General features: G+C 41.7%; 3 protein-coding genes across 3 annotated transcripts; 2 read left to right on the plus strand and 1 right to left on the minus strand.

Moving 5' to 3' along the window:
* The first annotated feature begins 1009 nt into the window (after positions 1–1009).
* On the plus strand, positions 1010–10552 carry gnsb (glucosamine (N-acetyl)-6-sulfatase (Sanfilippo disease IIID), b). Its single transcript, XM_080477666.1, has 13 exons — positions 1010–1308; positions 1972–2031; positions 2308–2511; positions 3713–3778; positions 4536–4634; positions 5924–6091; positions 6557–6639; positions 6724–6842; positions 7331–7434; positions 7763–7864; positions 7955–8065; positions 8823–8933; positions 9579–10552. The coding sequence occupies exons 1-13, from the start codon at positions 1138–1140 to the stop codon at positions 9726–9728; spliced, it is 1548 nt and encodes a 515-aa protein (XP_080333792.1). The 5' UTR covers positions 1010–1137; the 3' UTR covers positions 9729–10552.
* Positions 10553–13016: 2464 nt separating this feature from the next.
* mrps24 (mitochondrial ribosomal protein S24) lies at positions 13017–16604 on the minus strand. The gene is made up of 4 exons (XM_080476298.1): positions 16357–16604; positions 15167–15229; positions 14397–14508; positions 13017–13406 (listed from the first exon to the last, which is right to left on the minus strand). The coding sequence occupies exons 1-4, from the start codon at positions 16456–16458 to the stop codon at positions 13123–13125; spliced, it is 561 nt and encodes a 186-aa protein (XP_080332424.1). The 5' UTR covers positions 16459–16604; the 3' UTR covers positions 13017–13122.
* Positions 16605–17028: 424 nt separating this feature from the next.
* Positions 17029–21200, plus strand: nudcd3 (NudC domain containing 3). Its single transcript, XM_080476299.1, has 6 exons — positions 17029–17656; positions 18260–18576; positions 19784–19916; positions 19995–20138; positions 20215–20403; positions 20637–21200. Exons 1-6 carry the CDS (start codon positions 17459–17461, stop codon positions 20745–20747), a joined length of 1092 nt encoding a protein of 363 aa, XP_080332425.1. The 5' UTR covers positions 17029–17458; the 3' UTR covers positions 20748–21200.
* Positions 21201–22543: the final 1343 nt, after the last annotated feature.

The following is a 22543-nucleotide window of genomic DNA, read 5'->3' on the forward strand; positions in this document are numbered from 1 at the left end:
GAAGTGTCTGAACCAAACGTAAACAAACTGATTTAAATGATCTAAAAAATATATTTTGGGGGAAATAATGAGAAAATTGTGACTTTATTTGGAGACCAAATGAATACAAATGTATGTTATTTAATTAAAAAACAAGCCAAATAAATAACGGAAAAAGAAAACAAAATCGAGCTCACAGTTAACAAATTGTCTAACACAGTGAAGATATTATCAAGTGGTATTCAATTCAACAAAATATTAAAAAAGACACAATTTGATGAGAGGTTGATTATATCAAATAGAATTTTAAACAACACATACGTCATAAAATCATCTTAAGTGTAATTTAGGATAGGATAAAATATCTGTATTGTCACTGACAAGTACAACAATATTTAAAAGTGCCATCCCGGCATCATTTATATAAATTCAATAAATACATACAAATAAAACATGCTAAAAATATAAAAAGAGAGGCACAAAAATGAACAGGTACCCATCACTCTAGCTCACAAACATACATTCCATTGCACTAGTCCCTTATAAAACGTAGTGCACATTAATTGTTCTTTGTAGTGTTGAGTCAAATGACTGTTGTATCTGTGTGTTCTTGTTTTTATTGCTCTTGCGTGTGCTTGAGTGTCCAGGGTGTGAACTGTCTGTGATAATGTTGAGGGCTTTCAAAATATATTCATAAAACAACAAAATAAACGTATACCTTAAATACTTTACTGATAGATATTTAATTATATGATTTTTGTTCATTCTTATTTCAACAAAATATTTTACTTGTGAGCATGTGTATGCAGAAAATGAAATATCATAGTTGTTTTTTTAAGCAAAATGAATTGTCAGGTATATATGTCAAATACATTATATGATTTATTAAGCAAAAATAAAGTTGTGTCGTTGTGTAAATTTAAAAATGGTGTAAAATGGTGTAAAATGTAATGTTCTGTGAAGTTGTGTGAAGTTGTACACAGTGTCCTCGCGACTCCCTCCTCCCCGCCCCCTTCATCACATGACACACACACACACACACGCTCTCTCTCACTTCCTGAACTGCTCAGCTGCTCAGGGTCAGCATCTTCCGCCCCTCGCCGCCTCACCGCGTCCTTCCGCCGAGCTCCGACCTAGCACGAGAGGAAGAGATCCGAGATGTCCGGTGTGTGGAGCGGGGGTCCGGGGGGTCCGGGTCCGGTCCTGCGGCTGACTCCCGCGTGGCCGCTGCTCGCGCTGCTGGCGCTTACCTGCTGCGTCAGGTGTGACAAACCCAGCAACATCCTCCTCATAGTGGCCGACGACCAGGACCAGACACTGGGGGGGATGGTGAGAGACACACACACACACACACACACACACACACACACACACACACACACACACACACACACACACACACACACACACACACACACACACACACACACAGGTGACTTCCACCTGTTGGAACTGAACTGTGTGAGTCTGTGTGGACGTTTTCTCTCTTTTTGTGTTTGTTTTGCGGTCATGTTGTGGTTCACCGTCTCTCCTCAGCCATTGTGAGTCAGGGGGACGGTTGTGGCTCTTTATCTGTGTGCCTTTTGGTCTTTTTGTGGTCAATTCGTGTGTGTGTGTGTGTGTGTGTGTGTGTGTGTGTGTGTGTGTGTGTGTGTGGTCATTTTGTGTCTTATTTGTCAACTGTGCTCATTTTATGTGTGTGTGGTCAATTTTCATTCATATCTCATAATCTCTCATAATAAATATCTCAGAAGCATCTCATAATTCTGATATAATTATCTCATAAATTCAGAAAAACACAATACATTTTTTTTTTTCAGAAAACCATTATGTCATAAATTGAGAAACGGCAACCCCCCCCCCCCCTCGTAATTATGAGATAATTATCTCATTAATTCAGAAAAACAGAATTTTTTTTAAATTAAACTTTATTCACGCGAATGCGAAACACTCCCGTACCTTCACACCTGTCGGGTCTTGTTTCTGTTTCAGACGCCAATGAAAAATACCAAAGCTTTAATTGGAGACGCGGGAGCAACGTTTGTGAACTCTGTGAGTAAACTTCTTTCACCTCGCCGCTCCTTTTCTGCTCCCAAGAAGTATCACGTGGCCTGAATAGATAAAATAACACTGCAACTGTTTCTCAATGTGTTTCACCTGATTGCAATCGGTTGTTTTTACTTTCGGCCATTTTCTTTTTTTTTTCAGCCTTTTTTTGTTTACGCACTGTTACATAATATTACATTGACTCGGTTGCACATCCTCCTTCCCGTTTGTGTTTCATCAGCTCATTTTCTTCCCTCCTCTCGGTTCCTCTTTCGCCCGAAGTTCACAGTCACGCCGCTGTGCTGCCCGAGCAGGAGCAGCATCTTGACGGGTCAGTACCCCCACAACCACGACGTGAGGAACAACTCCCTGAGCGGAAACTGCTCCAGCGCCCAGTGGCAGAAAGGCCCCGAGACCCTCGCCTTCCCCGTCTACCTCAACAAGCTCAAGTACCAGACCTTCTTCGCTGGGAAATATCTCAACCAGGTCCGTATGTCACTGTCGTCTGACGTTTCAGTTGTAGGTTTAGCAGAGCAGCAGGCTGAGTGTAGCTCAGTAAGGCTGTGTTGAAAGAGGTACCAGCAGGTGGAACAGAGATGTCAGAATGTTTAGCAGAGCAGCAGCATGTTTAGTCATGTCGGAGCTGAAAAAAAAGTTTTTAGCATAGCTGCTGCAGTCGCAGGTTTAGGAGAGCAGATGTAACAAGATTTGTTGTTGTGGGTTCAGGACGTTTTGCAGATCAGCAGCTGGATTAATCAGGTTGAGCAGTGCAACGTTTTAACGGAGCAGCTTGAGCAGGTATAGCACTGTACAGAAAGGTTTAGCGGAGCAGGTATAGCGCTGTACAGAAAGCTTTAGCGGCGCAGCTTTAGCAGGTATAGCACTGTACTGAAAGGTTTAGCGGCGCAGCTTTAGCAGGTATAGCACTGTACTGAAAGGTTTAGCGGAGCAGCTTTAGCAGGTATAGCACTGTACAGAAAGGTTTAGCGGAGCAGCTTTAGCACTGTACAGAAAGGTTTAGCGGAGCAGGTTTAGCGGAGCAGGTTTAGCGCTGTACAGAAAGGTTTAGCGGAGCAGCTTTAGCAGGTATAACACTGTACAGAAAGGTTTAGCGGAGCAGCTTTAGCGCTGTACAGAAAGGTTTAGCGGAGCAGCTTTAGCAGGTATAGCACTGTACAGAAAGGTTTAGCGGAGCAGTTTCAGCACAGTTATTACAGCATTAGTAGGTTTTGCAGAGCAGGTTTAGTGCAACAGAAGTAAGTTTAGCTGAGCAGATGTAGCACAGCAGTACGGGGTTTAGCTGAGCAGCATCAGTAGGTACAGCACATGTGGTTTAGCTGAGCAGCAGCAGCAGCAGGCTTAGAGGTGCAGTTTTCTTTGCAATAGAGGCGGGTTTAGCTGAGCAGCAGATTTCCCACGGTAACCACGGGATACATTCATTTACAGGACTGAATATCGGTAAACACTGAAATCTGCCTCTGGTTTTAGGAATATGTTAACATTAACACGTAAAGTCAGATTAAACGAGGACTTCGTATTTTCAACGTCGATGAGTGTTTGGTTTTCCTCGAAGCTTTACTCAATCGTATCGATACATCTATTTTTTTTATATCCGGTACGTAATGAGTCACTTCTTTAAACTACAAAAACACAAAATTCTGATAACCACGTTGTCTTCTTCCTCCAGTACGGTAAAAAAGAGTCCGGAGACGTCGGCCATGTTCCTCCGGGCTGGGATCAGTGGCACGCACTGGTGAGTCACGCCACTTTGTAAAACACACAACTGCTCATTGTATATGTATGTATGTATGTATGTATGTATGTATGTGTGTACATATATATGTATGTGTGTGTGTATATGTTTATGTGTACATATATATATTTATATATGTGTGTGTATATGTTTATGTGTACATATATATTTATATATGTGTATATGTTTATGTGTACATATATATTTATATATGTGTGTGTATATGTTTAGGTGTACATATATATTTATATATGTGTATATGTTTAGGTGTACATATATATTTATATATGTGTGTGTATATGTTTAGGTGTACATATATATTTATATATGTGTGTGTATGTTTATGTGCACATATATATTTATATATGTGTGTGTATTAGTGCTGTCAATCGAATAAAAAAAAAAAAGAACTAATTGCACAATTTTCTATAAGTAATTGCGATTATTCGCATTGTTTTTCTACTGAAGACTGAAGCTTGTAATGAATATTTATTCAAGGAAAACCACAGAATTACTGTCGACTCGACACACAGAAACTATATTTAAATTCAAAGACTATTTTTATAAAGTTGATTTAGCTTTGTGTGAAACTGTTTCCCTCCAAGATCAGCAAAAATAATCTGTTAATCTCAATTAATTACAGAAAATTGTGCAAATAATTAGTTAAATTATTTGAATCGATTGACAGCCCTGATATATGTATTTATGTGTGTATTTGTCTTCCGTTACCGCACTTTATTGCTGTTCCGCTCGACAGGTGGGAAACTCTCAGTACTACAACTACACGCTGTCGGTCAACGGGAAGGAGGAGAAACATGGCGACAGCTACGAGAAGGACTACCTCACCGACCTCATCGTGAGTCCGGGCGCCGCGCCGCGCCGCACCGCGCGTCAGCAGATTCGGGGCGGGCGTTTATAGACGCCGTTTATGGGGGGAAAAGTGTGACTGTTCACCTCCAAAACTGTGTGAATCAGCTGCTGGTGGGAACGTATAAAGGTTCTGAGTGGGTGTCGTTTGTGGAGCAGTCAGCAGACGCTGATGGTTAATCATCGACTCCTGCAGCCGAGAGGGCGACTCCCAAAGTTCTTCCTCTTTTCTGTCCGTACCGGCTCCAAAAGAAGAACCTTTCTCTCACAGTCGCGATCTACTGCGCATAGGCCCCTCCCCCACGGTAAATAGTTTCCTTCGCCAACGAAGGAGGTTATGTTCTTTTCTGCGTGAATTTCTTCATAAATCTGAGCAAAAAAATTAATTTCCTAAGCAAAGGAGAGGCTCGTCATGGAGGGGATGAAAGGAGATCATTGTCTGTTGCCATGGAGACGCTCGCCGCTCAATGCAACACAGTGATGTAGCTACCCGAGTTGGCGTCGATATGAGCTGATGGCTAGTGACGCTAACTCGGTTCCGCAAAAAAATGTGGCGTTGGCGGAAGTCTGCGCTCTACCGAGTGTAACTCTAGTTCTTTCTGCTCGTGTGTGTAAACAAACATGGCGGCCCCCCGAGCGGCGTGACTCCCAGCCCGTATTCTGTCTCTTCGTCGCTCCATACGAACGTCGGATACTCCCGAGTTTGTTCACGTTGATGGCGTATTCTTCCCTGCACACATGTCCGTGTAGTTCCATTAGAAAAACAAGCAACAGCGCCCTCTCGTGGCACGGCAGTCTAACTACATCGTTGTAGGCGTTTCCATAGTTACAGTCTAAACCCTTTTTTTTTTTTTTTTTGTATTTTTTTTAACCTTTCTTTCTTAAATGTTCACTTTTTTTGTTTTTTTAATCATCTTAACGTTTTATTTATTTATTCTCTTTCTTGCGTTAATTGGGGGGAAAAGCTGCACTACCAGTTTTAATTATTTTAGTTGAACCGTTTTTACCGTATAATTTTTCTCAGTTAATTATTTTTCCCCAGTTTTAGCAAATCCAGCTATTCTGGCTGTTTTATGTGTTTTACTATAGTTTGTTTGATTGGCTACAATATTTAATTAGTAGTTACACAGTCAAGTAAAACTAATTTGCATTTTTGTATAATCCTTTGGGTATTTTCTACTTGATATTCATATTTAACTTTCCGTCTTTTTTTGTCTTTTCGTTCCCAAATGAGTCATTATGTTTGTATTTCGTTTGTGTTTTTGCTCGTGGATCCAGTTGAATCGGTCGCTTGCGTTCCTGGACAACCGCAGCCCTCAGCATCCCTTCTTCCTCATGCTGGCGCCTCCGGCGTCGCACTCTCCGTGGACGGCGGCGCCCAAATACCAGAAGCAATTCAGCGACGTCAAGGCGCCGCGGGACGGCAGCTTCAACAAGGCGGGGAAGGTACGGCAGAGGAAGTGATGCGTGGAGACCGAACGACGTGAAAACAAAACCTCACGGCCAAATTATTTGGAAAAAAACTTCATTTTATGAAGCTGTGGTTTGTTTTACTACGATGTCGATTTTAGAACGTATGGAACGTACAAAACAAATAGAAGATACATGAAATGTTGGTTAACAACTCAGCTTTTGTTTTTTTTCAGCTTCTTTCTTGTTTAATTGAAAACTTTTTGCAGAAAGAGACAACTGTTAATGTTTACTATGTAATAGTAATAAATAAAAAACTTAAAAAAAAGCAAAAAGAACGGAGAGGAAAATGGAAAAAAGATCAAGAAAAAAGGGGAGAAAATAAATAAATACTCTATATACTGTAAATTATTTCATATTCAGTAAATTTTGATGAGGGTCTCTTTAAGTTTTGTCTTCGGTTTTTAAAAGTGACGGTGTGACGTTCCCTCGTGCCTCCAGGACAAACACTGGCTGCTGCGTCAGCCCGTCAGCCCCATGCCCAACAGCTCCGTCAGCTTCCTGGACGACGCCTACAGGAGGAGGTAGGACCTCCGTCTGCTCGCCGGCTGGCACCCAGCAGGTCGGAGGTCAGAGGTGAAGCTGCAGTTCTCCCACCTCTCCTGCAGGTGGCAGACTCTGCTGTCGGTGGACGACATGGTTGCGGCGCTGGTGAAGAAGCTGAACGACGTGAAGGAGCTCGACAACACCTACATCTTCTACACGTCGGACAACGGCTACCACACGGGTCTGCTCCTGCTGCGCCTCCTCCTCCTCCCCATCCCCTTGCTTCTTCTCATCCTCCTCCTCTTCCTCCCCCCTGTCCCCCTCCTCTCCTTCCTCCTCAACCTCTTTGACTTCCTCCTTATCTTCCTCCTCGTTCTCTCCTTACCGTTCCTCTTCCTCCTCCCCTTCTCCGGTTTTTGCTGCCTCACTTCCTCCTTCTCATCTTCTTCCTCATCCTGCTGCTCTTCCTCCTCGTCCTCCTACTGCGCCTCCTCCTCCTCCCCCTGCTTCTTCTCATCCTCCTCCTCTTCCTCCCCCCTGTCCCCCTCCTCTCCTTCCTCCTCAACCTCTTTGACTTCCTCCTTATCTTCCTCCTCGTTCTCTCCTTACCGTTCCTCCTCCTCCTCCCCTTCTCCCGTTTTTGCTGCCTCACTTCCTCCTTCTCATCTTCATCCTGCTGCTCTTCCTCCTCGTCCTCCTGATGCGTCCCTCCTCTCCTCCGTGTCTCAGGCCAGTTCTCGCTGCCCATCGATAAACGACAGCTGTACGAGTTCGACATCAGGACGCCGCTCCTGGTCCGCGGGCCGGGAATCAAACCCAACCAGACGCTGCAGGTGGGACACACACACACACACACACACACACACACACACACACACACACACACACACACACACACACACACACACACACACACACACACACACAACCACTCTTTTGAAATCACAATTTTTCTTTTTCTTCCCTTTTTTCCTCTTTTTTGCGGATTGATGGAAAAAAAGCAGTTTAGAAATCCTCCTTCATGCTCTTAACATTTGTCTCTTCATAACCATAAAAGATACAATAATCCTAATCCTAATACAGAAGCCTCAGTCGCATGAATTGTTCCTCAACATAACATTTCCGTTTATCAATAAACCTAATTCCCACGTCTTCCTCCAGGCTCCGGTCCTGAACATCGACCTGGCTCCGACCATCCTGGACATCGCCGGGACCAACCTGTCCACTCTGTACGTGGACGGACAGTCCTTCCTCTCTCAGATGGTCGGTCGGCTGCGTTCTCTCCCTGGAAGGTTTTTTTCATAACGTGACGCCGTCTTGAGTTTCTAACTGGTGAGAATGTCGTTCCTCCAGGCTCCTTCTCTGCGTAACGGCACGGCGCGGCCGTTCTTCCTGGTGGAATACACCGGAGAGGGACACCCGGTCACCGACCCGTCCTGTCCCAAGCTGGGTCCTGGACTCTCGGTAAGAAACCAGTTGATTTATTTGAAAAATAATGATAATAAAGTAGATAATGACACTTAAATCCACTTAAATTGTCTCGACGGAGGCACCGAAAGAAAAATTTCCGATCTGTAGAGCTACCGTAGTTCCTGGATTATAAGTCACATTTGTCCAAAAAAATAAATTAATTAATAAATAGAATATCGCATTTTGTAATAAGCTGTTGCGTATTGCAGCAGTTATTACAGAATGTGGGTTGAATTATTAAATGCACTCGGTGACACTTAGAATCTGGTTTCATTTCTTCAAGAAAATAGAAATGTCTGGTTAGAAACACTGATTGACTAGTAACTTTAAAAACCTACCAGCCACGATGGCGGCTGATCTAAAAAGTTCAACCTGATCTAGAGGAATACGTTCTACCGTCGCTATGATGGCAACAGCAAAGAGTGACGTATAATTCTAGTCCAACTGAATCCTAATTATTTCTCACAACTAAACATAGAACCATGTATACAAATAAAGGACAAACTTTATTACATAGTGCACCAAATTATTACAATTTCTTAAAAAAAAAAAAGAAAAAAGTGGAAAATCCACGTTTTGTAATAACAGTTGCAATATAAACAAGTTATTACGAAATGTGTTATTACACAATGAGGTGAAAATGTATTTCATTATTACATAATGCGGCGCTACAACGTCGTCTGCATAAAATGATATTTTCTTTCCGCGGTGTGACTTTTCCTGCCGTGTAACAACGACCTCCGTTTTGCAGCAATGTTTCCCGGACTGCGTGTGTGAAGACGCCTTCAACAACACGTACGCCTGCGTCCGAACGCTCGACCCCAAGAACAACATGCAGTACTGCGAGTTCGCCGACAGCGAGGTACCACGCCGTTTCTCCCACGGATACAGTACTTCTACTTTATTACTGTATTCAACGAGGGTTTTTTTTCTTTCTTTCTGAGGTCCACACTGATGACATCAATAAAATCTGAATGAATGAAGAATTCCGATTTCAAAAATTGGTGCTTGAAAAATCTTAAGTTTTAAAGAGACATCGTGTTTTAAAGGTTCATATTATACAAAATTCACTTTCTACCGGTCTTCTAGCAGTAGTATGTGTCCCCATAGATTAGAAATGATTAAAGTTTGTCGTTTCCCTCGCCGGCTCAAACAGGCGAATCAGAAATTTTCCCCTCATGATGTCACGCAGGGAAACAAGTGCTCCCTCTGGTAGTGGATCCTCCCTGTGACCCTCCCACTGGTCGATAAAATCTAAATAAATTCAGTATAAAAGAAAAAACTTATTTGTTACTTACAGTTAGCAGGAGGTAGCGCTAGCTACTCGGTCGTAATCGTAGCGACGCATGCCACCAAACTAAAAACCCGTCATCACTGCAAGCTGATATTTTGATATATTGGGTATTTCAGTTTGGTCTCCCAGTTGACCCCGCCCACTTTCCCTCATAGATGAACCTACGTGAACTTTTTTTTTTTTAATTAAATTTTTTTGTTCTGCGTCCCTCAGTCGTTTGTGGAGGTGTACAACCTGGCGGCGGACCCCCACCAGCTGGAGAACATCGTGAAGAAGGTGGACCCGGCCGTGCTGCAGGCCATGAACCAGCGGCTCATAAAGCTGCAGTCCTGCGTCGGCGACGGCTGCCGCCACGTCCAATGAGGGGTTTCTTTTTGTTTGTTTGTTTGTTTGTACCCCCCACCGGTGGAAAACGCAGCGCGAGAAAGTTGCATTGGGGAAAAACCCGCGTGGGTTCACACGCCGCGGTTCAAACCCTCATTAGGGCGTCGATGTGTCCAAGAATCTTTTAATATTCCCATATTTCCTTTGGGACACGACATCTTTCCAAATGATTCCTGAAAGTCACACTTGAGGTTGAATTTTTCGCAGCTTTTCTCCAGATATGTGGAGCAGAAAATGTTATTTTAATCGATTAAAAGCTTTTTGACCAAATTGTGACGAGCTACAGCCTCTTGTGCTCCGTGCACGTTGACGTCGGGGGCTGTGATTGGTCCGTTTGCATCGTGAGCCACATGGTCAAGAGGTTAAAATAGGAAATGCAAGTTTCTTTGCTTTTTTGTTTTTGTATTTTTCACAGATTTTTAGAACCATAAAAAAATCTCTTTGGACCCTGATTGGCCCTCGGGCTTTTATTTGAACGTACTTCCCGCCTCAGATTGCGTTCAAAAAAAGTTGTTGGACTCGCTTTCCTCTGTAATCTGGGGTCCAGAGGTTGGGATTGGAATTGAAGATGTCAATTCACCTGGGTGAGATTTACCGAACCAGATGTTTGTTTACATGTTGTCTGACGTTTGTTACGTTTTAAATGAGCCTTTCTTTGAATAATAAAGGAGTCGTCACCTGGAAATCCCACATTTCCTTGTTAAAACATATATCATATATCGGTATATCAGATTTTAAGAACTGATTTAAATACAATTCAAAAAAACACTGGATACGTGAGAACACCAGGTGATGACTCCTTTCAAGGATTTTTAAAATATGTATAATTTTCATTTTACCTCTGATGTCCCTGAGATGCTGAGTTTACAATATCTTGACTTTTTTTTTTTATACTTCTTTGCATTAAGATATAAAAAAAAAATCAACGTAAACATTGAGACGACATTTTGATTCCTCACACTATTGATTATCAATCCTTTTCACACATTCAAACTTTTAATAAGCTTTTTCTACTTTTCCTTTTAAAACGAGTCGAGAGCTCGTTCACCTCTTTTCCTTCCTTTGCGAGCCTCGTTCGCCCTGCTGTGACGTGCTTCTGCGTAAAAAACTGCACTATGAGGCCCCGTTTGCACTACTTCAGGTGAAAACGGAAAACTTTCATTGCGTGTTGAAAAACAAACAGCGCCATCTCGTGGCCTGGCATTCTAACTACATCATTTCTGCTGTTTCTTTGTAAACGGACATGGTTTTCAAAGCGTCGCTGTGTAAAGACAGTTTTTTTTTTTTCTTTTCTTTTTTTTATACATTTTCACTTGAAGCACTGTCGCGTAAACGGGTCCTGAATCTGTCGCAGGAACACAAAATGTTGACTTTCTGTCCCGCATGCGACGCTCTAACGAAGGTTTGCTTCTTGCACTGGGGCCGTCGTTGAAACAAACATCGCCAGTGCCAACGTTTAGTGGATTCCGTCATGGGAATTATTTCCTGAGCATTCGATTAAAAACGTTTGTCATACTTATATCTGGCATTTATACAGATTTCATAGAGTGAAAACTAGCCTGCAGGTATTTAAGCAACATTTATCCAGATTCTCTCGATTTCTCGACAATGACATCATTCTATGAAAGACAAACCTTCGCGGCTAGCTCAGTTAGCTTAGCGTAAACCGTTATGGCCATTTCCGAGTTGTACTCGCCAAGTCTGTAAGATGTGAGAAAGTATTTCCGCCGTTTCTTGCCAAATGCATTGTGGGTAATTTGGCTTCCCAAGTCCGGCCTTGATGCATCCTTGATAATGTGGACGGAGCCAGAACACATCAAGGTACTTTGAATTGTATCAGTACTTGGTCTCCGATGGATGACGTTTCACAAGTACGGACGAGTACACTTATTGAAAAACGGCCAATGTATCACAAACTGCTAGTGTTTAAAGTTTTTATTTTTTTTAATAAGTTCTACCTAAAATTGACTATAACTTCCGGAATATTGAGCGAACCTGATTATAAGCCACACCCACCAAATTTATAAAGAAAGGTCGGAGTTACGCGATGCACCTGAACGCATCACCCATGTATTGGTGGCATTGAAACCATAAATTAGCCACGTCCTTGTTTAAGCCGCCAGGCTGGAAACAAGTAGCGGCTTATAGTCTGGAATTTACGGTACTTCGCATAAAATGTGACGACAAATCTGCTAGCTTCACTCTCTATTTCTGCGCCGTGTGACATCAATGTTTTTTATCAAACTCATAGTAACATCTTCCAAACAGATTATTCCCGAAGTCTTCGGACCAGATTTGTTTCTTGTTCGGTGAAATTTACTGTGATTCCTCGTTCTTGTTTTTCCTGGTTCTTGAGAGAACGTCTTGATTCTTTGCACAGTTTTTAAAGATGGATGCTTTAACCCAGAGCCGAGTGCCTTTTTGAGAATGTGAATGAATTTTGCACTGTGATGAAGCTGATTAAAGATTAAATCATGAGGAGCATTTAAACACTCGCCTTGTTTATTTCTTCACAAGATCTTTGGTTTTAGGTCGGCTCGTGCCACATTTAAAAAATAAATAAATAAAAAAAAAAGCCCCATTGCTAGTCACGTTAGCCTCTAGCTACAGTAGCATGCTCGCAACAAATTAGTAATATAAAAAAAGACGTACAAAACGGTGGTGTGTGGTTGTTTTGTCAGGATTAAAAGGTTGTTGACCTGCTGAATTAAGTTTTTTTTTTTAGCTTTATTTTTAAACCGGTTTTGTCCTGAGCAGTAGATGGCGGGTCACTTTAGCATTAGCCAGTAATTTAGCGTGAGACTAACAGCTTAGCTTTGGCCGTAGCTGGACCTGTTTTCTCCAATAACTCTTTTCTAACGTCCAGATTATAGAGCATCTTCCTCCCAATAATGTAACTTCACATAATCCAGATTATAGAGCATCTTCCTCCCAATAATGTAAATTCACATAATCCAGATTATAGAACATCTTCCTCCCAATAATGTAACTTCACATAATCCAGATTATAGAACATCTTCCTCCCAATAATGTAACTTCACATAATCCAGATTGTAGAGTATCTTCCCCCATGTTTTACTGGGAAGTTTAGAATTAAAGAAAAGTGTCTTATTCTGATTTTCTTTGGCATTTTAAGCAGGACAGGTGAGGGGGGCGGTGAGGGGGGGGTCCTGGACCACAGGTTGAGAACCACTGCACCGACGAGTTATTCTTTGATGTACCTGAGCTCATTCTGGGCGTTTAGTTCAGGAAACAGGAAGTGAAATTGAGTTTAAACAGTTTGCTTTATTTGAAAAAAAGAAAGAAAAAAAAAAAAAAAGCGAACATTAAAGAATCTGCCGGCGTCAAAACCGAATAAATATATGCGTTTTCCTCAGAGGTATTTGTAGATGACATTGTCCTGCAGCGTCTGGACCTCCAGCTTGACGGGACACTTGTAGAAGTGTGAGAGCAGCGACTCTGAGTAGCCGATCATGAAGTAGAACTTCTGCGGCAGGAGCTTCTGGAGCATCAGGGCGCAGACCACCAGCACGTTGCCGCGCCGCTTCACGACCACCTCGTTGGCCAGGCAGCCGTGGAAGGTGCCGTACATGAAGCGGCGGATGAAGACGTCCTCTATGACGCGGTCGGACGCACCCGGCTCGCCTCTCAGGTTCGCTGTCGGCCACAAAACGCACACGGCGGCTAGATTGTCTTCATTTTACCAATTAAAACAACACAGTCTTATATTCTGGAGTCTGAGCAGCAGTTTGTCGTCGCTCCAGTCTGATATACTGGATGGTTAAGAGAAGACAAAAGGGAGCACTTTATTAATGCCCGAAGGGAAATTCTAATGTAACGCAGCTCGCCCCCCCCCCAAAAAGTGAAAAATAATGATTAGATTCCAGTTAAGATTCAATTAAAATTGAATATTGATAATACAATATAATCAAGAATTTATTTTTTCCAAATTGCTATAAGTACAAAAACTGAGGATTTATTGATTGATCAATACATTTCATTGATTAATATATTTCATGAAATTAATTGTGATTTTTCCACTTTAGCTATTTGATGCACCCCTATTGGTTATTTTAGACATTTCAGATATTTAGCTATTTATAGCCGCGGTGAGTAGTTTTAGCTGCATGAGCAAATTGACCCTTTATAAGCAGTTTTTAATGATTTTTACCATTTGAGTCGTCTTTTTTAGTAGATTATTGAACTATTTTTATTTTACTGTTTTACGATATATATATATATATATTAGATATTTTTTTTTATTAGATATTTTTTTACAGTTTTATTCTGGTTTTTGACCTGAGGCTGCTCAATTTTAATTTTTTTTTTATAACTATGTTTTTCTTGCTTCTATATTTATACTGATTTTATCTCTGTTTCATTGTTTTCTGTTTTTAGTGCTGTAAAGCACCTTGTGACTCATGTTTGTGAAAGGTGCTATATAAATAAAGTTCTATTCTGTTCTATTTTAGTAGGCAGTTTAATACAAAAGCAGCTCTGGAGCACCGTTGTGTCTAAACGGGCTCCAGAAAACGTGAGGAGATTTTTCCCATTTTCACTTGGAAAAAGTTTACTTGTGTAAACGGCCTGAGGTGGACGTGGTGACGTAAACATGTGGAATAGAAGGAGCTGATTGGAGATGCTCACAAGTGTGCTGAGACAACCAGCCCTTCCGGTGGCCGATCTGATGAGGCGGCAGCGCCTGCTCGTACGTCACGCCTCGGTCTCCTTTCCCGACTCGGATGCGAGCCGCCTGGTTCTGGGAGGAGAAGAGCGAAGATCAACGTCAAACAACAACAAACGTCAAAAACAAAAAAACTATTTAATCTTCAGGAAATGAAGAATTATCACCGCGAGTACACAACTCGCAACGTGACTGGTCAATTGATATGACGTGGTCTATACCTTTCAAAATGATATCAGCAGAATCCACACGGCTGAGACTAATTCTATGGATTCATGATCAATCTAATTTTTCATTTCCAAAATGTTGATGCATGTTTGAATAACTACGCATCATTCATGCTTTTCATTGAAGGATAAAATATTCTTTGCTGTGAAAATGTTGATTTAGATGAAGTATTGACAGTCATGCTTGTTCCCCCGCCACTTTCATTATGTGTCACTGTGACATTCTCCTCCTCTCGTGTGGAACCACCTCCCAGCTTCAGTCAGGGAGGCTGACATCGTCTCTACTTGTAAGGTTGGGCTTAAGGCTTTTCTTTAATAAAGCTAACGGTTCGGGCCACTTTGGACCATTTCTAGTGAAGCTGCTGTAGGTTTAAACTGCTGGGACACCGACAATGACCTTCTTTCTTTTTCTTCCTCACTGTTTCACTCTTACGCGTCACCCACATTCTCTCTTCGTCATAAATCTACTCGCTGGAGCCTCAGTCTGTTGGGGTTGGAGCGCTCACCTTGCAGCACGGCGCCGTGACGTGGACGCCACGGCAGAACGGGCCGGACCGAGCCACAACGCTCTGCACACAAAAAAACAAAGAAAGACATAGATAAATGGTACAAAAGCATTTCGTGCTGCATCTCTTGCAGGGAGGGGAGGGGTCAAACACGTTTCACTTCAGGGGCCACATACGGCCCAATTACATCCGGAGTGGGCCGGACTCATAAAATAGTTCCGTATCAACCTTTAGATTTAAACTTTGATGTGGCGCAGAGCACAGGTTTTTTTTTTTAAAGTGTATGTTCTTGCAGAAGTTTTCACAGTTACAACCAAAAACGACTTTATTCTCAACAATCATAATGAAACCTTCAGGTGCAAAATATAGTGAAATAAAAATCTTCTCCTATAGCAGGAGCCTGTTGTGGGCTGGTTATGGCTATTAAACTTATCTTTAAGACTCCTGATTGATTGTATGAAACGTGCTTTAGAAATCAAGATCAATTAATACAGTAAAGCTCTGGGATTTGACCCTTTTCCTGCTCGTATTAAATCAAAAGTATGAACACTCTACAGCTTCTCTTACAGCCTACGGAGCCTGAACCACACTTTGCTTTATCATAACCTGAGGATCAGATTGTTTGCAGATGGATTCAGTCATGGAGCTTTAAAGTTGGCATCAATGAGATATATAGATAGATAGATAGATAGATAGATAGATAGATAGATCTTTATTGTCATTCATACATACACACCATAGGCGCATACAAGAACGAGATTTTTCTGCAAAAGGTTCAAATTAGACTTTTAAAAAGTGTCTAAAAAAACAAGAAAGTATAAAAACACATTTAAAGTGCCAACGATGCATCACAACACTGGAGTTGCACTGATAAATTATTGCACTGGATTTGCGATATTTGCACTAGATTATTGCATCCTCAAGACCTGATAACAGACTTATTTGCAGCTCAAGAGTTTTATGGCCTGAGGAATAAAGCTGCTACAGAAACCGGGTTGTTCAATAAGAATATGTTGTTTAAGTCACTTTGAACGCAGCAGAAGAGCCGCTTATTAGCAAAAAGTGTCCTTTAGGAACCAATCGGTGATCTAGATTCTGAGTTACAACATATAAGTACTTTATGAATTAATCTAATCAACCCAGCCACGCTGTATTTCTGGTTTATGAAGATATTTAAACATTTTTCTCACCAGCAGCTTCACGCTGGCAGAGCTCAAGGACGCCGCCATCTTTACTTCCGGTCGACTGAATGAGATGACGTTAATCTCCTTTATTACGAATAAATATAGCATATTTACAGTTAAAAAAATCCTGAATAAATCTAGGAACTTTGCTATGAATTATAACTCATGACAAAACTACAATGTGTGATTTCATTTAAAAGAAAAGTGTCCTCAGAAGTGGAACAAGTTTTCTATTTTTTTAACCGGACAACAATAAAGCTGGACCAAACGGAAACAGAAAGAATAAAACAGAATTGAACCTTTTCTTTTTTAACCTTAAAAACAATTTGAACAAGCAATATTTTTCAAGATAATTAATTCCATTGCCTTACTCACAATTGCACCTTTATCATTCATGTAATTTATTCTTGTACCTACCACAGTGGCAAGGCGCAAAGATTACTATCCTAGGTTACAATTTTTAAATATTATCATTATCATCATCGTCATTATCTTTTTTCTGCTGTTTGTTCTGCATGTAACTCGTCCCGCGCCATTGGGAGCACAGCCCCCGAAAAACACATCAAAACATCTGGAAGGTTCGGGAAGAGGTTGCTCCGACTTTTGTTCACACTTCGGCAAACGTTTATATTGATTTAAAAAAATCTATATACCGGACTCTTATTCTGAAGTCATATCACCGGAAGTTTTGAATATTGACCCGGATGAGTAGAGACGGTAATCGCTTTCCGCCTGGTGCTGTTTATAAACTTGTATATATTTGTTTTAAACGGTATTCGGTTCCCGGTATTAACGCTCAGGGGTGTTCGGGCTCTCTCGGTGTTTATCGGACTATTGATATCCGGGTTCTCTTGGTCTTTATCGGACTCCTGGTGTTGGGGCTCGGTGCCGCCGCGCGCTCGGCTCTCAGTCTCGGTCTTTAACGGGTCTCTCCGGGAATCCGGTACCCGGTATTCGAGCTCCTCAGCGCTATAACGGTGTCCCGGTATTCGAGCTTTCAAGGGCTTTAACAGACTCCCGGTACTCGGGCTCTGTCAGTGTTATTCGGGCTCGGGGTTCTTCGGGTTTTCTCGGTCGTTCTCGGCGCCCTGAGCGGGTTCGCGGGGTCATGGCGTCGCCCCCGGAGATGACGGAGCGGTATGACACCGCGCTGCTCGGGATCCTGCAACATGTCGGTAACATCGAGGACTTTCTGCGGGTCTACTTCGGCTTCCTGTACCGGAAGACGGACTTCTACCGGCTGTTGTCCGGCCCCACAGACCGGATGGGCTTCCCCCCGGGGGTGGCCGAGCGGATGGTGCTGAAGGTGAGCTGTGATGCTGCGGTCGTCATGGCAACGGCCGTCAGGAAAACACTAACAACTTTATTGGAAAATCAAAGCATCAAACTTCCCGATTAATCAATCAAATCTGTTAGTTGACTTTCAGTGGCTGTTTCAAACAGAAATGAGAAACCCAGCCTGAAAAGAAAGAGTTATTTCTATATTTGTTTTGTATTTTTAATCAGAACGATGTAGCTATAAATATCATTAACCAAATTAGATATATTTTCTGCAATTTTATTTTGGTAATATTGTAGTTCTTTCATGTGTATTTGAGGTCAATTTGCTACTTTGGGACAATGTTTTCCACTAATTTCAGCCCGAGTACTCGCCACGTTTCTGACTAGGTTTGAGGTAGTATTGGGCAAGATTTAGACTTCTGGGATGATGATCTGGCATATTTCTGACTAATATGGCCAAGTTTTGTGTACTTTTACCACATTGTTGTCTAGTTTTGGGACTATCTCGATCAGTTTGAGGCAAGTTTTTCATGAGTGTTGGCCATAAGAGTATTTTAGCAAGATGTGTTGTACTTTTGTGCTAGTTTTTGGAATAGTTTTGATTAGTCCCCCCCCCCCCCCCCCCCAGACGTTCCAGATGTTCGAGAAGGTGGCAGTTCAGGACCGCGAGCGAGTGCTGAGCGAGCTGCAGAGGAGGCAGGAGAGCGCCCGAGTCCCCGCCGCCGTTCAGGAGCTGGAGGTCTCGTCCGAGAACGCCGAGGAGAAGAAGAAGAAGAAGAAGGAGGAGAAGAAGGAGGAGGAGAAGAAGGAGGAACAAGAGGTGGAGCAGCAGCAGGAGGAGAGCTCCGTCACGGACGGCGCAGCTGCGTCTGCTGCTTCAGAGTCGACGTCCAGCAGCGACTCAGCAGCGCCGCCGCCGCCGCAGGATCAGCCGTCTGGAAACGGGTCGGTTCAGTTGAAAATCTCACTTCATCCAAACATTTACACAATTACAAAATAACTCAAAAACATCAATGAAATACGCTTCAGCTGTGAATACATGTTCATTTTAGCAAATAATGAAATAAAAGGATAAATCCATTGATAAAAATGAAGAACAAAAAGTCTTACAAATGAATATAAAAGCCCAATAATTGATTTAATTATAGTTCAGATGATTTAACAAACACATATACACAAATTAATAAAAAAAAATGAAATAAGTTAGATAAATAAAGATGTTTTAAAAAAATTGTGCTTAGTTTTTGTTAGTTTAAATAAAAAAAATTGGTTTACAAAAGAACAAACAAGCCCAATATAGATACAGAGATACTTCATTCCTCCCGTGCAAAATTCACACTATTCACAAATGAGCTGTAATCTGTGCTAATCTGCAACAGTGAAAAAACTTGTTCTGGTAATAAACAAAAATAAATAAAGTGTAAAAATAATTAATATATTCAGATTTTTTCCTCCACATGTGTAAAGAATACTGGAACTTTATCGATTAAAATTTAAACAAATTATAAAATGAAAAGATGAAACATAAATGTCATCGGTAGATAGATAAACTAAGGACAATTAAACTATATATCAGTCCCAACTTAGCCCTATATATATTAATGTTTATTAATGCTTATTGACCTTTGTTCTGCCGTGTTGATATTTTAACTTTTATACTATTTATTTAAAGTTGTTGTCCGTTTGGAGCAACGCTGCAAGAGTTTCCTTCTGGGATTAATCAAGTATTTCCAATGTATAGAGAAGCTATAGTCAAATAAACTAAACATATTTAAACTAAAGATAAATAAATGGACTATAGTTAAAAAAAAAAACTTTTTTTAAAAATATGCTTGCGGGAGGATTTTTTTAAATATAAATTTTTATACTTGAAAATTGTATTAAAAACACGGTTCAGGTAAAATAATTACAAATAACAAATAAACCATTTTGTATTTAAATGTTAAATTTTTACACAAAAAGTAAAGGTAAAATAAGAAATACTGCTGATTCAATAAATAAATAACTGCAGTAGAATACTCTTTAAAATAAAAAATATGATCAGCAAAACAAGATGAATTTAAAAAAAAGTTTTTAATTTGGAGCGAGTTCCTGCTGAGAAACAGTGAATAATCCCATAAATAATCTGCGGCTGTGGGTGGTTGTGTTGCAGCGGTCAGGACGACTTCCAGTCGGACCCGGACAGCTACAACGGGGCAGTGAGGGACAAGTACAGCTGGTCGCAGGACTTCATGGACGTGGAGGTCCGCGTCTTCGTGCCCAAGACGGTGGTGAAAGGCCGACAGGTGAGATTAGATCGATCATCGCGGGGGAGGGGCCGGCGGTGAAGGGGGCGGAGCTAATGCCGGCCGTGCCGTCCTCAGGTCAGCGTCAGCCTGCAGAGCGGCAGCGTGCGGGTCAGCGTGCGGGACGGCGCCGGCGAGAAGACGCTGATGGACGGAGACTTTACGCACAAGATCAACACGGAGAACTCGCTGTGGAGTCTGGAGCCGGGAAGCTGCGTGGTCGTACGTACACGCCGTCCACGCCGTGAGCTGTAATCTAAAAAAAACAAATCCTAATCTCCTGGGTCTCTGTGTTCAGCTGTCGCTCAACAAGATGTCGGAGGTCTGGTGGAACGCCGTGCTGAAGGGAGAGCAGGAGATCGACATCAACCAGATCAACCGCGAGCGCTCCATGGCCACGATGGACGAGGAGGAGCACGCCGTGCTGGACAGGCTGACCTTCGACTACCAACAGAAGCTGCAGGGGAAACCGCAGAGCCACGAGATGGTGAGAGTCGGATTACAGTTACTAACAGATCAGTGATTACTAATAGACTGTAATCTAATCCCTCAGAGTGTCTGTTTGATTATAGTGGGAGGAAGATGCTCTATAATCTGGACGTTAGAGGAGGAAGATGGTCCATAGTCTTTATTGTAATCGTTGTCATGGTAACATGTTGTGGTCCAGCGTCGTGTCGTCATGGAGACGGTCCTCACGGCGTCTCCTCTGCGTCTCCACAGAAAGTCCACGACATGCTGAAGAAGGGTTGGGACGCCGAGGGCTCGCCGTTCAGAGGGCAGCAGTTCGACCCGTCCATGTTCGACATCCCGCCCAGCGCCGTGCAGTTCTGACCCGCCAACTGACGAGTCGGCTCACCGCTTCCCGCCACAGTCCGGAGTTTGTAGCAGCTGCATGTGTGTGGACCGAGCAGACGGACAGGAAGTGAACAGGAAGTGGCTTCGGTTCGACGGTTCGACGGTTCGACGGTTCGACGGTTCGACGGTTCGACGGTTCGACGGTTCGACGACGATAAATATGTTTCTCTCTTTATTTATGACTCTGCAGTGCCTGTGTGTGTGTGTGTGTGTGTGTGTGTGTGTGTGTGTGTGTGTGTGTGTGTGTGTGTGTGTGTGTGTGTGTGTGTGTGTGTGTGTGTTCCAACCCTTCCAGTCCTTTAACACGTCGACGCTCCAGACACAAACACTGTGGAACCAACTGGAACGCGACGTTACTGAGAAGTGGGAAAGTTTCTTTGCTCCCAAACTGAAAAAAAAACTTTGAGTAAATAAAAATTTAGAACTTTTAAAAACATGAAACTTCTGCTCACTTTCTTCTCTAATTGTCAGTATATTTTTCACTACTTCTGGACTTTGGGGCAGATTTTTGTCTCGTTTTGGTGTTTATTTTCTTTGGGACATAATTTTGACAAGTAAATATATATATATATATATATATATTTATATATATTAGTTTTCTTTTTTTTGTCATTAATTTCAGTCGGCGTTTAAACCTGTTTTTCTTCTAGAATTTATCATATTTGTCACCAGTTTTCCATATTTTAACTACTTTTTCCATATTTTTGACAGTTTCTTTTCAAAATTCCTGTTCTTTGGGTAAATTGTAGACCCCCTACACGTACTCGGGTATTTGAAAACAACATTTGACAATTTTTGAGTAGCTTGGGGCATACAGTATATTTGTTAACTATTTTTGACATTGTTTTTGTGGGGGGGGGGGGTCCCCCCAATTCTCTTTGACGAGTTTATTCCATATTTTTTATTGTTTTTTGGCCATAAATGTGACTAGTTTTGTTTATTCTTTACTCGTGTTTTTCTCTGTTTTTTACGAGTTTCTAGGCTCAGTGTGTCACTAGTTTTTCCCATATATTTGACTAGTTTTTTGAGTTTTACCCCCAATTCTTCTCGACGAGTTTTATCTATTTGTTTTTGGGGTTGTTTTTTTTGGGGGGGGGGGGGGTATGGCCATATATTTGACTAGTTTTGTCCATGTATTTTACTAGTTCATTGGCCATATATTTGATGGTTCTTGTCTATTTTTTTTTACTAGTTTTTGACAGATTTTTTTTGACTAGTTTTGTCCATATTTTTGATCAGTTTTTATGGCTTTACTAGTTTTTCTTCCTTTGTTTTTGACTAGTTTCTTGGTTAAGTATGTGCCTAGTTTTGCACATGGATTTGACCACTTTTCTCATGTTTTTTAAGTAGTTTGTGGCATATATATTTATTAACTTTTTTCCATATTCCTTCCATGTTTTGTCCATATATTTGACTAGTTTTGCACATATTTTTATCTTGTCCACATTTTTGGCCACTTTTTTTTTAGTAATTTTTTATTTTATTTGTCTAATATTAGAGTAGTATTAGTATTTGGACCAGGTCGGAGCTTTCACAAGTTTTAGTTTTGGGACGTATTATCAAGCATTTTAGGATTACCATTTAATATTGATTTTGTTTTCAGCACGTTGATGAATAGGTGACGTGGTTTTAAGAAGATTGTGACGTAGTTTGAGCCTTTCTGAACACATTTGAGAGCGATTATTAAAATAGTGGAGGAACATTGTGAGACCCTCACTTTGAATTGTAAAGTAGGAAATCACCACCACTGGTGAGGGAGGACGTGGAGTGCT

The sequence above is a fragment of the Lipophrys pholis genome (genome assembly GCF_963383615.2).
Source record: "Lipophrys pholis genome assembly, chromosome: 12".
NCBI lineage: Eukaryota > Metazoa > Chordata > Actinopteri > Blenniiformes > Blenniidae > Lipophrys > Lipophrys pholis.